This window comes from Gouania willdenowi, chromosome 16 (assembly GCF_900634775.1).
Source record: "Gouania willdenowi chromosome 16, fGouWil2.1, whole genome shotgun sequence".
NCBI lineage: Eukaryota > Metazoa > Chordata > Actinopteri > Blenniiformes > Gobiesocidae > Gouania > Gouania willdenowi.
In genome coordinates, this window is record NC_041059.1 from 10455143 (window position 1) to 10473173 (window position 18031).

The following is an 18031-nucleotide window of genomic DNA, read 5'->3' on the forward strand; positions in this document are numbered from 1 at the left end:
GAAACAGTTTCCATTTATGTCTAAACTCTTTTGTCCAGAGCGTAATCTTGGATTTTACTCTGATCAACTAAATGAGTCCATTCTGGTTACATTTTATTTTTAATTAATAAATAACTAAACACATTAAAATAGCAGGTTTTTTCTTTGAAAATGAAAACATGAAATGTTATCACCTGAGGTACACATTCCCAGCAGTTGTAAAGTGAATAAATAATGGTCAATAAACCTTGTCTAAAGGTTCTTCTTTGATGGGAGCAAATATTCAGTCAGAAACTAACCTTTGGAAAATGTCCTTTTTAATAGATTTTGTGAAGATATTACAAAAACATTTGTCATTCAACAAAATCTCTGTTTTCCACCATTTAGTGGCACATTAGATATACCTTATTTTTGGATTTGTGTGTTGTTGCCATGATCATCATGAGTTCCCAGAACAGAATGCTTCATCACACTGGACTTTGATTTTATAGTCGCAACATAAAATCAACATTATTGTTCCCAGTTATAGATTTATCAGTTCTTATCTAATCCCATTAGTCTGACTTACTACAAGATGTAATGTCTATTTTCCAGCTGCTTTTAAGATTACATTTGCTGATTTAAATTTTTGGATGTTTGAAATGTACGCACTAAACAGCAAAGAACACACCAGAGCAGTGTGTTTGTGTGTTGTTACGAAAGTGCTTAATTTCCTCTTTCCTCATGTCCTGTCCTGTGAGTTTCACTTTGGGTTCATAAAGTCAACATACACCTCACACCTCAGTTAAAATGAAAAATGACTTTATTCATTTGAACCGAAGATCAAGCGTTGAGAAACAACTAAATCTTACCTGAGAGTTTGATTGACAGTGCAAAGAGGTTAAAGATATAAAAAGTAGTCGAATATTATTCAAACATTTAGGGTGGCATCAGGTACAGCACTAAGTAAATTATGAACATTGTTTAACAAAAGCAATGGCAGATAAAATGAACTCGTAAAAACAGTTTCAAAAAAGTGAAATGATTACACTATTAATAGTTAATAGGAACGCCAAAGGTTCCGCTGATACATTTAACTTCAACACATGAACAGCCCCTTATTGAACAACGAAAAAGGATGTTTGAGCTTGAGTAATGAGTAACAAATGGGGAAGTGGGGGTGGGCATGACAACGATTCAATATGTAAGAGTGTGTTTACAATCCTTAGCCTTTCAGGCACTTTGTATTGAATGAAACCAAAGGTATAAATGATTCATACACGAATTAACAAACTAACATGTTGGGGATAAATAAGCAACTAAACATCATTACTTTGCCGTGAAAGAGACTAATAATGGGAAAGAACGTACACCAACTGCTGTTCATGTGTAGCCTGACCAAACACCCTCTAAAGTGTCCTCGTACTTCCTTCACAAACGTTAACGTATTTTTAAAACGTTCCACAGTACATAAGAGTTTCTATGTGCATTTATTAAATATACAGATTTATAAATAAAAAAATATTTGTCTCTTCTACCAATTAAATATTCAAAAACGTGCAATAAAACAGATATTTGCATAATGCACATTTCAAATACTAAGGTATAATTGTTCATGGTGAGTTAAACACATATCTATCATAATCTATGACAGACTAGTTGTAAATTGTAAATTCAACTTCATTCAAATTTTTTTTAGACAAAATTGTTACCAACCACTGTAAAGCATGAGCAAATTTCCTGAATCATATCAAAGGATTTTACTGCATTTTGCATTTTGCCCTTTGACTCCAGCCGTGGTAATAACTGACCAAGCTGGTTGATTATTAACCACCATTAAAGTGCTTCTAGCCTGAATTTTACCACCTTAAAGGGAACAGCACAAAGAGGAAGTGTTTTTTTTTAATTTTCTTCAATCCAGGCCGGTTTAAAAACACCGCACTTAATTAAGTTGGTTTTTCTTCACCTCAGCGTAGATATCTGCTACATTAGCACGAGGCTGAGGAGTGGGTTTGTTAATTCGCTGCATGTGAACGTCATAGGTGGGAGGTGACGATGTCGAGGGGTTGTTGTTCACTTTGACTTCAGAATATTGAGTTGTAGTGTCCTGTGACCCTAGCTGCACTCTCTCACCATTTTTTCTCTGGAAAGACTTGATGTCTGCATAGTTCAGCTCCTGAAAACAACATTCACAAAGGTGTTCCAGTCAGTTGGTCTTCATGAATGTTATATTATCTGATGCTTTAGCAGTATGCAGCCATTTTCTTTACCGCTATGTTAAACATGATCAACTTACAGCAGGGATGCCATGGTTACGGTCCCCGGGCCAGACCCGGCTCGGTTGTACATCACATCTGGCCTGTGGTTGATATGGGAGAGAGAGCATTTTTTATTTATTTATTTATTTTTATCTAATGTTTTATTTTTTTGTCCACCAGCACACAAAATGTGAAATAAAATCATCCAGTCGTTTGTTTGTGGTCTGTGTGAGTCTTATAATGCAGAGAAAATTGCTCAGTTTCAAATGTTCTACATTTGTGAAAAAAAAAAAATCGGGAATCAGTTTTGCCAGATCAGATGGACAATTTCCAGCCCAATCACATCTTAGAACAGCCCAAACACGAACCACAAATCTGGCAACACTGTGTTTGTGACACAATCCGACACAGCGGTTGTACAAAACAGTGAACTATCACCTTGAATGAACTATTCCTGTAATCTCTACATGAGATGATGACAATAAAGCAATAGTAGGTCCGGTAAGTGTTTGAAGCTGCTGAAACAGCTGCTTTTGCTGTTGAAGCTGCTGTTGCTGTACGGCGTATACACTTCATGAAACAGTGTTTTTGACTCACAATCACAATATCCACTTGAATAGCCACGTGTTTTACTATAATGTGCAGTTGTTTTTGGCTGAAAACAATAACAAGAGTGTGTGAATAGCAAAAGAAAGTCGCTAGTCATCAACTGTTGTGTGGAGTCCACGTCTATAGACACGCCCACTCACACAGCCCGGTTTTAGAATTGGTTTTCCCACCTTTGTGAATGACTATCTTTGGTACTTTATAAAATCTCTTTTCCTTTTCTCGGTTAGAACGATTGGAGCAGCCGTAAACTACACAAAACGTGGGCATTTTGATGATTTCAGACGGCATATTCTCAAGCTTCCTGCCCTCCATCTGAATCTCGCGCTCTTACGTTGCAGCAATGTGACATCAACCAATAGCAAAAATCAATTGTAATAGTCAGGTTTCAGCCCATAGAGGGCAGTCACTCTGAAATTTGACAACAAAAAATGCCATGTTGAAATACTTTGACTAAAATGTTGGACGAGGATCAATCAACAACATTACTTCATACCAAAATACATTTGTATTCATCAGAAAAAGTGGTTATGGAGTTTAGTTACTCTTTAAGTTAATTACACAATTTTTTAGGTGCGGTGAAAAGACGTATCGCAAGACGGGGGATCAGATTTTAAAAATCCACATGATTATTATGAGTTTTTTTTAAATATATATATTTTTTTATATTCCTAATGAGTTTAAAAGGTCATGCCCAGAATAAGTACGCAACTATGCTCAAAGTTAAAGTCATCAAATTATTAACTTTAACTTTTTGTCTTTTTTTTACCCTTTTTATGCCCATTATCGCCTATAGCATTGTAGCGTGAACTCGTTGTGTCGCCCCCACCCCTATAGTTATTTAACACTAGCAGAGTTGTTGTTAAAATTTCTAAAGGCCTTGTCTCTTACCTCCCCGGAGTATGTTGCATTATCCTGGGCTCCACCTCCTTTAACACATTAAAAGACCCGATTAGGAATTAAGAGTTAAATGATATTCTTTCCAGAAATGCTCACAAACACACACTTACCTGTGACTGTTGGGAAATTTCTGTTGACAGGTTTATCTGAGAGTTTTCTGTTTGGAGCAAAAAATTGTTTTTTTTTTTAGAACAAATTCATTTTTTTTAGAACAAAATGGAAGGTTGTCTCACTTGTTCAGTTTCTTTTTCCTTTGATAGTAGTAGTATCCTCCACCCACCAAAACAGCAACAATAACAACAACAAATACTACCGCAATAATCCAATAAGGTGGAGGTGGAGGTGGAGGTTGATGTTGATCTGTTAGGGTAACAATGAACATCAATAAACAGGTAGAGTCACATCCTTTTAAAAACTGCCATTAAAACAATTATTTGAGAGAGTTCTCAGATATAAGAAGATAATTTGGATGGATTTTAAACTGATGTATAACCTTGAAATGTCCAATAATATCTAAATGAATACATTATCATCGGCCTGTGTCTTTTTGGTACCTGTCACAGACAATCGAAGCACAGCAAAAGATGTTTTCTCAGTTATTTTGTTCCATGTTTTACAGGTGTACTCCCCCCTGTCAGAGTGGCCTGCACTGTTTTTTAGGAACTCTTTGGAATCGTTATATATTAAAGTTCCATTTAGTAACCAGCTGTAGAAAGCGTCTGGTACGGACTTAGCAACGCAGCTCAGTTTTATCGGACTTCCCTCCTTGACCTCACTTTCACCTGTGATTTCAACGTTTTCTGGTCCATCTGAAACACATTTATTTAAAATTCTTCAGTGCGATTAAACTTAATGGATCCAGTATTTGGGCTGGATTGAAAACAATGAGGTACAATGTTCTTAATAAATGTTACTTACAATTAACAACGAAGAGTAATTTAGCTTCCATACTGCTGACAGGGTTGCTGATGTTGCATTTATATTCTCCTGTGTCTTTTTTATTAACAACATTGAAAGACAAGACTTTGTCATTGTCATATAGAGTCATGTTGTCAGTCAGTGTCAGATCTGAACTGCCCTTCATCCACTTCCTGGTATCAATAAAGCCAGAGGCGTCACAGGTTAAGTTGACGGGTGTTCCCTCGACTGGCTGGGCTGGATTTGAGCTCAGAGAAATGGCTGATATTGTCTCTGTAGGCCAAAAGATAAAAGATATTCTTAAAGGGAAATAGATAATACGACTGAAGGTGGAATAAGCTTTACAGCTGGATCAAACCATGATGTTTTACGGCAATTGTTTGGAGAGAAAATGGAATGGGCCTAAACACTCTCTTAATAACAGTCTCACACTGAAAAGAAAGTAAAAGGGTCAACTTTTGGTCATCATGTAAGATCTAAAGATGTGACCTTCCTGGAAGCACTTCAGCAGTTTGCTGGAAAGTGTGAAGTGGTTGAGGTGTACCTCAATTTCTATGCCTTTCCCGGGAACTGCTAAGGATTTTCTAAGATGAACTCAAATTAATTGAAGGGCATCTATAAAGATGGATGAATGTAGAGATACAATTAACCCTCCTATTATCCTTGGGGCGTCAGTTTGACCCAATTCAATGTTTATTTAAAAAAAAAAGCAATAGTTGACTTTCATGACTTTAACTATTTTGATGGGTAGAATTGATTAAGGATAAACTTATGATATTTTTTCAATATGCTTAACTCATATTGCATTGCACGCATCGATGTTCCTCTAGGGTCAATTTGACCCCAAGCTGTTTTAGCTCTCTAAAACGTGTCTGTGTGTGACTCGTGTCCCCTTAAATCCCCGTTCTCATCTGGTGAGAATGAGTGTTGACTCTCCAGCAGATACAAACCCTTCCAAAAATGCAAAGATAATATGTGCACACCAAATTAGAAAAGATTTGCACGAAAGATTTTCCATATACACTAACTCTAAAACTGAAACTTTGACCTGATGGTGGCGCTGCAGGAAAGATCATATCATCACCACAACCAATAGGGTTCATACTCTTGAGGTCATTAATGTTGTCTGTAAATTTGAGAAGATTTGGATGAAAACGGAGGCAAATATCCTTGGGGTCAGATTGACCCTAAGGATAAAATGTGTAATGTAATATTTGGGAATAATGGGAGGGTTAAGGCCATCCCTATTCAATATTAATATTGATCTGATATCAGGAAACAGTATTAGATTATATCGGCCTGCATTTAAAATCTCAGATATAATATATTATGTTTTTATTAGATTTTTTAGATGTTTTCTTATTTATTTCATTCAGTTGTAGGATATTAATTGATTATGAATGGGTGAGTTTTTCTCATACCTACTGTTGTTCTCTGGTCGAATAATAACTACTGTTTGAGTATGTTTGATTTGTGCCTATATCGTATCGGATCAATATCAGCCAATACGTAAATATTGGTATCAGTATCATATCAGAAGGGAAAAGTTGTATTGGGACACCCCTAGTTACTGGGTCACAGTGTTACATCCTTGAAACGCCGTCAGAAAGTGCAAATGTAAGTCAAAACTAATTTAGATTACTTCTAATAAAATAAATATTTGGCCTGTATGTACAGATATTTCATAAACTCTGGACCTAATATTCTGATATTTAAGATTACTCATTACTAATGGACTGAGAAAACACTTCAGCAGCAGGATTAGACTGTGCAGGAGGATCCATGTGTTTGTGTCTGAGCTCTCTGTGTGCAGGTCTGCCTAATCAAACCACTGCTAATAATTCAGTGATGGCGCTGATGGTCAGTAAAGTTATTTCTGAGTGATGTCCTGTATGAGGCATCACTGTGTATCTAACCACGTCTCCTACTGTGAAACAAACATGTTGTCAGACTCACCTGTGACAGTTATGGGAACAGGAGGAGATTCTACTGTGACACTAGTTTTGGGATTAAAGGCACGACAGCTGTAGTTTCCATTGTTACTCATTGTGACATTCATCAGCTGCAGCTTTTCTCCATCATGAATCAGCTGAGTGCTGTTCACGTGCCACTTAAATTGAGGAGAAGGCCTCGAGTTGGCTGAACACGTCAGGATGATTGTTGATCCTAATTCATGGTACGGTTTATTTGGTGAAACTTCCACTCGTGTGTCCTCTGGACCATCTGAGTGTAGAAAAAATAGATTAGAAAAGTGTGTTTTATGTTATGTGATAAGTAAGTACAGCTGCACGTTAGGGCTGGGCGATATATCAAGATTCAAGATATATCGAGTTTTGTATTTCTGTGATATAGAAAATTACAGTATCGCCTATATATATATATATAATTTTATAGCTTGTTTTGTTTTAAAAGACTTGTTTTAGGAGTCGTTGCTTTTGCAGACCTTCCCCTAAACAAGTCATGCTACATAACTCACTCACACATGCTGTCCCTTATAGGAAAAAAAAACAAAAGTGACACATATTGTGCAGCTGTTTGTTAATAAATGTGTATTTAACCCAGAATTGTGTTTCTTGTAAGACTTTATTTGAAATAAAATAATCAAGATTAATATCCTATAGCGCCATTTAAAAAAAATAATAATATTGAGATCTGAGTTTTGGTCCATATTGCCCAGCCCTACTGCAAGTCATTAGGTTAAATGATACATTACTAGTTTATTTAATTAGAGTCTTGAAGCTAATCTGTATACTTCCAGTCTTCATACACAGTGCATTAAATACATTCTGACACCATTTCTTCCTCTTTTGATAAACAGTGGTAGATAACATCTTACATAGCTGCAGTTTTTACAGAAGCTCTGACACAGATCTACACCTGTTAGACTGTGGCTCGTGTCAAACTCCTAGAAAATGTTTAAGCTTGGACTATTCCTGCTTTACACATCACATGGTGCTAACCTACATCACTGATGATATACAGTAGTTAGAGTTTAGAAGAACTCACAGTTAACTGTAATATTCACTGTTTCACTGATGCTGTGACTGACAGGATTGGACACGTGACATCTGTACAGGCCCTGGTCATAGCGGCTCACACTGGTGAAATTTAGGGTCTTGTTTTCATCAGTAAGCTGAACTCTGTCACTGGCTGTGACCTCAGTGCTGCCATTCATCCACAGGAAGGTGAGGGATGACCCCGAGGAAGAGCAGCGCAGAGTGACCGAGGCGTTTTCCAACAAATCTGCTGAGTTGGGACTCACTGTCACACCAGAGACAGCCTCTGTAGGACGGAGACAAAATGGTCTTAAAGTGTGTCTAGTAAACAATACAATGGAAAGATGGAGAAAATAAACATTCTCTTTAATGGTGATAACATAAAACATCAGATGTCTGATCCTGACGTGCACTGCCACGTGGTGACGAGAGATGCTAACATTTATGTTACTTAGTTAGATAACATTACACTGATGCATTACTGTGTAATTATATAAACTGACTTTAATATTCAGTAATAGATTCCTTCATTCTGCAACTCAGGTAATGAACCAGTGAGCTTTGGCAGCACTAGTTTAAAAAGTGTTGTTTTTGTAGTAAAATCTCACTTAAGTCAAACATAAATATTAGGAAACTATGGAAAGTTTGTCACATTGATTCTTTGCAAAGACATGTATTGAACACTCACACCCATGGCCTGTTGATGTATAGCAAAACATTACTGAACGTACAGGAGCCTGACATAAAAATAACAGCCTAGTGTTGCACAGGAGAAGCATTTTTTAATTCTATTTACAAAAACAATATATTTGATGGTTACTCACCTAATACTTCCAGTGTGGTGCTTCCTTCGTCAGTTGCCCCTGTTGATGAAATAATCTCAACTTTATATTCTCCAGAGTCATTGGTGAGGAGATTCCTGAGCTCCAGAGATGCAGTAGATGGAAAATAGATGATCCTGTCTTCATACCCTGGAGTAGTTTTGTTATTTGCAGGTGTTGCAACGAATATATTTTCCCCTTTAAATTTCCAGGTCACAGTGAGAATAAGTGTCTCTGTTGGTGTATTTGATGTGTTAAAACGAACTGAGTCTCCAACTGCTTTTTGCAGAGGACCATCAGGCAGCAGACCAGCTCCTTCAGTCACTGCTGCAAACACACAAAGGAATAAATATTTTTTTATTAAACATTGAAAATAAACTAAAGAAATAAATAAATGAAGAATTTGAAGCACTTTCTTTTTCTGGGCGTGACTCTGTTTTTACTGATGATGACAGAGTGTGAAGCAGAGAGTGTATCATTAACCTGCTCAAATGGAGCTTTTAATGAAAACTACCCAGTGAGCCATACCTACCATAATGTCTGTAAATTAAAAAAAAATATATTCATGCTGTTAATATTAGCAAAAGTCTTATTACATTGAAGCCCTGTCAACACTCATTGTATGGTTTACCATTTTACTTTAGAAAAATAAGGAGTTAGATTCTACTGAATATATTCTGTAAACTAAAAAAGAGAGAGAGAGAAAACTCATGTTTTGTTATTCTTACCTGTAGAAGCTGCAAACACCATGAAAAGGAAAGGAAACATGGTCACTGACTGAAACTGTGTGGAGTGCAGACGATAGAAGATACACCATCAAGGACACCATCAGCCTAGTAACTCATTTTACTGAATAAAGTCCACCTATGTACAGGTTAGAAGAGCCTCTGGGAAAAGATCATAGCTGGAAAAGGTCGCCTCCCTGTGGTAAAACAAGTTAATGCAAGCTGTGTAGAATCAAATCAAAAAGGTCTACATTTGACTTATTATTTGTTATTTTCTTACACGTATACAGATTGAAATGCTGAGTGGAAAACAGAACATTCCTCTTTTCATCTCATTACTTTACACAGCAGGATTGGAAAAGTATTTACATGACAATACTTCACCTTTACATCCCTGTTATCTCGTAAAGGTTGATACGTTCACATAAAATAAATATTAGTTGAACATGAACCAGAATGAAGAAGGTGTAAGAGAATTTAATTAAGGAGAGCTTGTCTCAGCCCTATTTATTTGTCTTATTTTAAGGATTGGTTACTTTATTCTGACCCTTTAAAAGTAAATAGGTTTGAAATATTTACTATATTAACTTTTTTTTGGTAACACTTTACTTGAAGTTTTATAAATAAAGGCTGATATTACGCTGTCATTATTATGACATGTTATTAGCATGAATAAGGTGTCATAAAGGCTGCCATTAAGTGTTGTTCGTTATCCTAACCCTTCATTACCCTGACCCCACGAGATCCCTCCACCTAACCCAAAAAATGCCAACATAGCTCCAAAGGTGTCATAATTTAGTGAACGACACTTAATGACAGCCTTCATGATACTTTATTTATGCTAATGACAGCGTAATGTCAGCCTTGTGTATAAAACTTAAAGTAAATTGTTAAGTTGAAATTTGTTTCACCGTTGATTTTTTAACATTATGTACAATATGCAATACTTTATCAAATAAAACTAAATATGATGAATAAATCACTTCCATAAACTGTTAGTACAACAGTTTCTTCTGGAAGACAATGCTACAAATAGCGCAATCATCTCAAAAAGAAATAGTCAAACTAGTAGGTTACAATTACAGATTTAAGGATTTAATTCAAAAAATGTAATTGACCAATGGTAAATGACATCTATTTCAATCATTTAAGTTAATGTACTTTTCTGATTATCTTCTAAAGAATATTCTCTAGAAGACAATCTGGTTAATCCCGCTTTAATTTAAAGCAGGATTTTAAAGTTTTTTTCTTTTTTTTTTTTTGTCTTTACCTCTTTATTTTCAACAAGTTACTTGTTTTAGAAGACAAAGACGATACAGTTTTTTTCACTTTTTCCCCTACACCTAATTGGGCCAAGGTTGTTAATGAGGACAGTTAGGAAATTATGATTCAAAGGTCTGTTAATAATTAACATGAATGAGGAAAAAGGCTTTATTTGTGATAACAAGTGACTTCCTTGTAGCCTACTACACCTTTATACTGTATCTGTACTGGGATCATCGTTCAGGGGCTGAAATCTGTCACCGCAAAGTGACAAAACCTTTCCTAAACAAATGGAATCATCTTTGACTTATCTCATCATTCTTGGAGCATTGTCAGGTGAGCGCTCAGATAGTACAGATACACACAGTTAGTCTGCTGCTGATCCAATGATATGTTTAAATTATTGTACAACTTTAAACAATATATACACTAATAAAGGTCATACATAAATGTTATTTGTGTGTATTATTGAAATAAGGTTTGGCAGCTTTTGTGAAGAAAAACTCACTTAATAGATTTGAATTGTGAACCAAAATGTACAGTCAGCCTTTTTCATTTTCATTTAACTGTTCACCTGCACTACTCATGAATGTACTACTGCACTATTATCTTATTATTATTATTGTATTTTTATTTCATTTCATTATTATTACTATTATTGTTATTATTATGTTCTTATTTTATTTAGTTTGCACATATTAGCCTAACTACTCTTTATATTTATGTTCATACTTCTTTTTTTATTTTTCTTTATTCTAGTTGATTGTTATTATTTAATGTTTACACTATCAGAGAGAGCACAGTTCACCAAGACAAATACCTCGTATGTATTCAATACATTACTTTGTCAATAAAGTTGATTCTGATTCTAAGAGTGATAAAGTGGTGCCCTCTAGTTGTTCATAAGGTAATATAGTCTTTGGCTGATGGTGTCTGTTGTGTAGATTGTTTATCTTCCATCGTCTGCACTCCACACAGTTTCAGTCAGTGACCATGTTTCCTTTCCTTTTCATGGTGTTTGCAGCGTTTACAGGTAAGAATAACAAAACATGAGTTCTCCATTTTGCTTTCAGGATATATTTAGTAGAATTTAACTCGTTATTTTTCATGTAAAACCATAAACTGAGTGTTACCAGGGTTTGGATGCTATAAGATGTTTGAGCAGGTTGGTGATTAAGTTGAGGTTTTGTTTATTCAGACAAGGTTTTCAGAAAATTGTTTGTCTCCAGACATGTTTTGACTGTCATTTGCCAGTTTTCATCAAAGGAGTCCTGCTGATCGCTTTGTTGGTTCCTTTGAAGTTTCATTTGACTTCCATGTAATAGTTTCAGCAATATTAATTTGGTCTTCTTTTTGAACAGTATGTTAAGTTGAGGTTTCATTTATTCAGAAGGTTTTTCAGGAAATTTCAAAATGAACTATTTCATGGAAGTGAAGTGAAATTTCAAAGGAACCATCGAAGGCGATCAGCAGAACTCTGACGAAGACTGGCAGAAACATGTTGAGAGATAAAAATGTACTGAAAAACCTTGTCTGAATAAACGAAAACCTCAACTAAACATACTGTTCAAAAAGAAGACAAAATGAATCTCGCTGGAACTATAGGTTGATGATTACTGTACTTTTACAGTTTCCCTTATACATCGTCATCAGTCACGCCATTTTTTATTTATATTTTTTTAGTTCATTTTCAATGTTTAAAAAAAAACAAACTCAAGTTCATTTATTTATTCCTTTGTGTGTTTGCAGCAGTGACTGAAGGAGCTGGTCTGCTGCCTGATGGTCCTCTGCAAAAAGCAGTTGGAGACTCAGTTCGTTTTAACACATCAAAGACACCAACAGAGACACTTTTTCACAGTGTGCTCTGGAAATTTAAAGGGGAAACTATATTATTTGCAACACCTGCAAATAACAATACTACTCCAGGGTATGAAGACAGGATCATCTATTTTCCATCTACTGCATCTCTGGAGCTCAGGAATCTCCTCACCAATGACTCTGGAGAATATAGAGTTGAGATTGTTTCAGCAACAGCTGACCAAGGAAGCACCACACTGGAAGTATTAGGTGAGTAACCATCAAATATATTGTTTTTGTAAATAGAATTAAAAAATGCTTCTCCTGTGCAACACTAGGCTGTTATTTTTATGTCAGGCTCCTGTACGTTCAGTAATGTTTTGCTATACATCAACAGGCCATGGGTGTGAGTGTTCAATACATGTCTGCAAAGAATCAATGTGACAAACTTTCCATAGTTTCCTAATATTTATGTTTGACTTAAGTGAGATTTTAGTACAAAAACAACACTTTTTAAACTAGTGCTGCCAAAGCTCACTGGTTCATTAACTGAGTTGCAGAATGAAGGAATCTATTACTGAATATTAAAGTCAGTTTATATAATTACACAGTAATGCATCAGTGTAATGTTATCTAACTAAGAAACATAAATGTTAGCATCTCTCGTCACCACGTGGCAGTGCACGTCAGGATCAGACATCTGATGTTTTATGTTATCACCATTAAAGAGAATGTTTATTTTCTCCATCTTTCCATTGTATTGTTTACTAGACACACTTTAAGACCATTTTGTCTCCGTCCTACAGAGGCTGTCTCTGGTGTGACAGTGAGTCCCAACTCAGCAGATTTGTTGGAAAACGCCCCGGTCACTCTGCGCTGCTCTTCCTCTGGGTCATCCCTCACCTTCCTGTGGATGAATGGCAGCACTGAGGTCACAGCCAGTGACAGAGTTCAGCTCACTAATGAAAACAAGACCCTAAATTTCACCAGTGTGAGCCGCTATGACCAGGGCCTGTACAGATGTCACGTGTCCAATCCTGTCAGTCACAAAATCAGTGAAACAGTGAATATTACAGTTAACTGTGAGTTCTTCTAAACTCTAACTATATCATCAGTGATGTAGGTTAGCACCATGTGATGTGTAAAGCAGGAATAGTCCAAGCTTAAACATTTTCTAGGAGTTTGACACGAGCCACAGTCTAACAGGTGTAGATCTGTGTCAGAGCTTCTGTAAAAACTGCAGCTGTGTAAGATGTTATCTACCACTGTTTATCAAAAGAGGAAGAAATGGTGTCAGAATGTATTTAATGCACTGTGTATGAAGACTGGAAGTATACAGATTAGCTTCAAGACTCTAATTAAATAAGCTAATAATGTATCATTTAACCTATTGACTTGCAGTAGGGCTGGGCAATATGGACCAAAACTCAGATCTCAATATTTGTTTCTCAAAATGGCGATATAGGATATAAATCTCACTAATGATATTTCAAATAAAGTTTTACTAGAAACATAATTCTGAGTTAAATTTGCTGATGCAAAATACCACACAGACACATTTATTAACAAACAGCTGCACAATATGTGCCACTTTTGTTTTTTTCCTATAAGGGACAGCATGTGTGAGTGAGTTCTGTAGCGTGGCTTGTATAAGGGAAGGTCTGGGTTAGAACGCACTCAGTGATCCATCTAACTGAGCTTTTCATGCTGTTCTGAGAAGTAGCAAAAGCAACGACTCCTAAAACAAGTATTTTAAAACAAAACAAGCTATTAAAATATACACTACCGATCAAAACTTTTAGAACACCACACTTTTTTTTACTGAAGATTATTCAGTTTATTGTGTCATTGCACCCTGAAATGAAAGCATAGAACAAATAAGCAATTTGAGTTGAAAAATGTAATCATGGAATCCACGAACAATACTGTTCAGCTGATGCTCATGAGGGTCTGGTACCACAGTGTGTTGTAACACTGCTTTTATGCAGACAGAGGGCGTTGGACGTAACCAAGAAAAGTTAGAACACGTGTAGGGCGACCGTGGCTCAGGTGGTAGAGGGTTGTCTTCTGATCGAGAGGTTGGGGGTTCGATCCCAGTACCTGACTATGAGTCGAAGTGTCCTTGGGCCAGACACTGAACCCTAAGTTGCTCCCAGTGGTTGACTAGAGCCTTGCATGGTAGTCCTGTCCCACTGGTGTGTGAATGTGAGAGTGATTGGGTGAATGAGCTGATATGTAAAGCGCTTTGAGACTGCTTCAGTGTGGTGATAAAGCGCTATATAAATCTAGTCCATTCACCATTTAGGAATGAGTAGCACCAGCTTTCAAGGCTGATTCAACCTTCATTGCTGCAGAACAGCTTTAAATTGTTCACCCACTTTGTGTTCCCTGAAAAAGGCCTATTTGTATAATTCTGAAATGTACATATTTTTTCATTTTTTGGTCACCAAACTTTTTTTTTTTTAAACCTATGGCTGTTCAGTACTTACCTTTGTACCATTTCAAGCTATTCGTTGCACTTGCTCGACTTGAATTAATAAATAACTGGAAGAAATAGGCTATTCTAAAACTTTTGACCGGTAGTGAATAAATCGATAAAAGGCGATGTTGTAATTTTCTACATCACCAAAATAGAAAACTCGATATATCTTGAATCTTGATATATCGCCCAGCCCTCACTTGCAGCTGTACTTACTTATCACATAACATAAAACACACTTTTCTAATCTGTTTTTTCTACACTCAGATGGTCCAGAGGACACACGAGTTTCACCAAGTAAACCACCCTATGCAACAGGATCAACAATCATCCTGATGTGTTCAGCCAACTCGAGGCCTTCTCCTCACTTTACGTGGCACGTGAACAGCACTAAGCTGCCTCATGATGGAGAAAAGCTGCAGCTGATGAAGGTCACAATGAGTAACAATGGAAACTACAGCTGTCGTGCCTTTAATCCCAAAACTAGTGTCACAGTAGAATCTCCTCCTGTTCCCATAACTGTCACAGGTGAGTCTGACAACATGTTTGTTTCACAGTAGGAGACGTGGTTAGACACACAGTGATGCCTCATACAGGACATCACTCAGAAATAACTTTACTGACCATCAGCGCCATCACTGAATTATTAGCAGTGGTTTGATTAGGCAGACCTGCACACAGAGAGCTCAGACACAAACACATGGATCCTCCTGCACAGTCTAATCCTGCTGCTGAAGTGTTTTCTCAGTCCATTAGTAATGAGTAATCTTAAATATCAGAATATTAAGTCAATAGTTTATGAAATATCTGTACATACAGGTCAACTACTCAACTACATTGAGATGATGACACATTTTGTTTGTGGTTAAATGTGTATAAAATGCTCTTTTCAGTTTTAGTGGTTTCACCAGCATGCTCAGCTGGTTGCATTGCTGGAATCGTCATTGCCTGCCTCGTTCTTGTCGCTGGTCTTGTGGGTGGAGGATACTTCTACTTACACAAAAAGAAGTAAGTAACACAATAATATTTAAGGTATATTTTGATTAATTGTATTACAGTTTTAATAAGAACTATATCTTCTTCTCCCAAAGCTACCTGTTTTGCTTTTGCTTTACCCAACGTTAATATATTGTACTAGTGCAGTGCTTGTAGTAAGTGTGTCTTGCTATAGAAAAGTGGGAGGTTAAGTGGCTTTTTCATGGATGGTTTACATGGGAGCTTTAATGCCTCATTAATTCAGAATAAAAGTTAAATCCTCTTTAAACTGACCTTGTAAACACTCAATTCCTAATGCAAATGTAATTCTGAATTACACACATTATTATTGCTCACCTTAGTTACAAACATTGCTCACTGAGGACACCTGCTGGTCAATATTTATGAGGTTTTTTTTTTTAGGACATTAGATCCACTTTAGTCATTTTTAAAAGCCCTTTGTGCAGTCACTCCTGTAGTTTCTAGCTTTCAACTTATCCTGAGTTACCATGACTACCTGTTAACATTGAGCTGTTTGGCAAAGCTGCATTTAAGACAGTTGTATGAAATAATTCATGAACAGTATCATTGCAACAAATCTGATGTTGCACACCCTTGAACCAAGCAGCAGCCATGTTGAAAGTCTCAGGTCAATCTGAGCTTGATTCCCAGAGATATTTGAGACACAGACACACGCACAGACAGACAGAAGTTCCTTTTTAGATAGATGTTAGTAATGTTTGGATGTTTAGAACAAAGAGCTTTGTTTTAACACTTTTCATTAATTTTTAAAGAGAGGTTATCCATTTACTTCTATTTCTGTAGTGAATGAAATTGTGCACTGTAAATGAGTATGTTATGACATTTAATTTGTTTTAATGCTAATCATGCTTTCCAACTGATTTTTAGAACCAACCGCAGAATGACAGACTTTCCGAATACTGAAGGTGAGTAATGTCTTATGGGCTTAATTTAATTTAAAATTATAGTAATAAAGGAAATACCCTTTTGTTTGTTTGTTTCTGTTTTTTAGTTCATCAAAATGATTATGTGAACATGCCAAATCATCAACATGACAATATGTCATCGCACTACGAGAATGTAGATGGATCTCACTATGAGAACATGTCAGCAGAATTCAGGAGGGCAAAATGAACTGAACAGTCGCTCCTCTCCTCAGGTTGGTTCTTAACTGCAACTATTCTGTGAATAAATAATTACCTTAAATGCATGAAATGAGTTTAATGTTATGTTATTGTAAGGCATGTCATGCTGTATGTTATGTTCTCTTTTATGCAGTATGTGTTGTGCTATTCTCTGTAATGTTGTGCTATGTCATGTAATGTTGTGCTGTGTGTTATGTCATGTCAGTTAACATTATGTTATGTTATGTTATGTTATGTTATGTTATGTTATGTTATGTTATGTTATGTTATGTTATGTTATGTTATGTTATGCTATGTTGGGTTATGTTGTGTTGCATTGCATTATGCTATGCTATGCTATGCTATGCTATGCTATGCTATGCTATGCTATGGCATGATGTTAATGAGTCAATGGTTGCCTAACAGGTAAACAAGCAGACTTAAGTGGAGGGTGGTCATTTTTATTTTCATCACTGTGAACCCATGAGCAAAGCCCTTAACCCCAACTGCTCCATTGTGACTGCACTGCTCCTCATGGATGGGTTAACGCAGACAAATAATTTCATTTTTGTGCCAATATATATGTGACAATAAATTCTTCTTCTTCTTCCTTTTTGCCTTTTGTGTTTTTTCAAAGATGATCACTGATATGGACATCATAACCCACCTTTTAACAGTATTTTATATAATAAAGCAAACAATAATATTAGCAGACTAATGTGGGGTATTTTACAGGATATTCATGGGCAATTAAAGCCATTGACACCACAAACTATTAGTTTGAAATTTGGTAGACATGAAAATGTTCAACAAAGCAGATGAAGTGACCAGAATTGGGGAAAACAGGGCGACCTTAGACGTGTACGTTGTATGTGTATATGGAAAGGCCCTAATGGAAACAGCATTTGTCATGACCAACGAGCTGGTTGTTTGGGACATTACACATTTGACAATCACTTGATTAAGAACGGTAGCAGACTCTACAGTTTGTGATGATGAGCTTTAAAATGAAGATCGATTAAGGTACATTTTTATTGCATTTGATTGTTCTGCCATTTTTAATTTTCTCCAATAGTTACAGACGTCAGTGCAGTAGAAACTAAAGTTAGGACCACTGGAAGACTCTCTTCTGTTATGAATGAAGTGAAATAAACCTACATATTCTATTTTATCTATCCTTAACAAAGGCT

At 36.2% G+C, this 18031-nt stretch overlaps 2 protein-coding genes across 5 annotated transcripts; one reads left to right on the top strand and one right to left on the bottom strand.

Annotated features, from left to right (window-relative positions):
• Window positions 1-763: 763 nt before the first annotated feature.
• LOC114477756 (carcinoembryonic antigen-related cell adhesion molecule 1-like) lies at window positions 764-9316 on the bottom strand. Of its 2 annotated transcripts, XM_028470309.1 has the most exons (11): window positions 9186-9316; window positions 8461-8784; window positions 7647-7922; window positions 6597-6863; window positions 4641-4913; window positions 4277-4531; window positions 3956-4082; window positions 3833-3879; window positions 3714-3751; window positions 2255-2317; window positions 764-2134 (listed from the first exon to the last, which is right to left on the bottom strand). In XM_028470309.1, exons 1-11 carry the CDS (start codon window positions 9223-9225, stop codon window positions 1901-1903), a joined length of 1944 nt encoding a protein of 647 aa, XP_028326110.1. In that variant the 5' UTR covers window positions 9226-9316; the 3' UTR covers window positions 764-1900. The 2 variants fall into 2 exon arrangements, with proteins under 2 accessions (XP_028326110.1, XP_028326111.1); XM_028470310.1 differs by lacking the exons at window positions 4277-4531; window positions 4641-4913.
• Window positions 9317-10604: 1288 nt separating this feature from the next.
• Window positions 10605-17452, top strand: LOC114478220 (carcinoembryonic antigen-related cell adhesion molecule 6-like). 3 transcript variants are annotated; one of them, XM_028471112.1, is made up of 8 exons: window positions 10609-10781; window positions 12195-12512; window positions 13049-13324; window positions 14989-15249; window positions 15615-15729; window positions 16606-16643; window positions 16730-16876; window positions 17268-17452. In XM_028471112.1, exons 1-7 carry the CDS (start codon window positions 10736-10738, stop codon window positions 16849-16851), a joined length of 1176 nt encoding a protein of 391 aa, XP_028326913.1. In that variant the 5' UTR covers window positions 10609-10735; the 3' UTR covers window positions 16852-16876; window positions 17268-17452. The 3 variants fall into 3 exon arrangements, with proteins under 3 accessions (XP_028326914.1, XP_028326913.1, XP_028326912.1); XM_028471113.1 differs by having other exon boundaries at window positions 10605-10781; window positions 12198-12512; window positions 16730-17452; XM_028471111.1 differs by having other exon boundaries at window positions 16730-17450.
• Window positions 17453-18031: the final 579 nt, after the last annotated feature.

Coding starts and splice junctions, on each gene's coding strand:
- LOC114477756 (XM_028470309.1), bottom strand. CDS start 9,225: ATGTTTCCTTTCCTTTTCATGGTGTTTGCAGCTTCTACAG. Junction 7,923..8,460: donor CACCACACTGGAAGTATTAG/GTGAGTAACCAT, acceptor TCCGTCCTACAG/AGGCTGTCTCTGGTGTGACA. Junction 4,532..4,640: donor ATTACTCTTCGTTGTTAATT/GTAAGTAACATT, acceptor AATGTGTTTCAG/ATGGACCAGAAAACGTTGAA.
- LOC114478220 (XM_028471112.1), top strand. CDS start 10,736: ATGGAATCATCTTTGACTTATCTCATCATTCTTGGAGCATTGTCAG. Junction 12,513..13,048: donor CACCACACTGGAAGTATTAG/GTGAGTAACCAT, acceptor TCCGTCCTACAG/AGGCTGTCTCTGGTGTGACA. Junction 13,325..14,988: donor AGTGAATATTACAGTTAACT/GTGAGTTCTTCT, acceptor TTCTACACTCAG/ATGGTCCAGAGGACACACGA.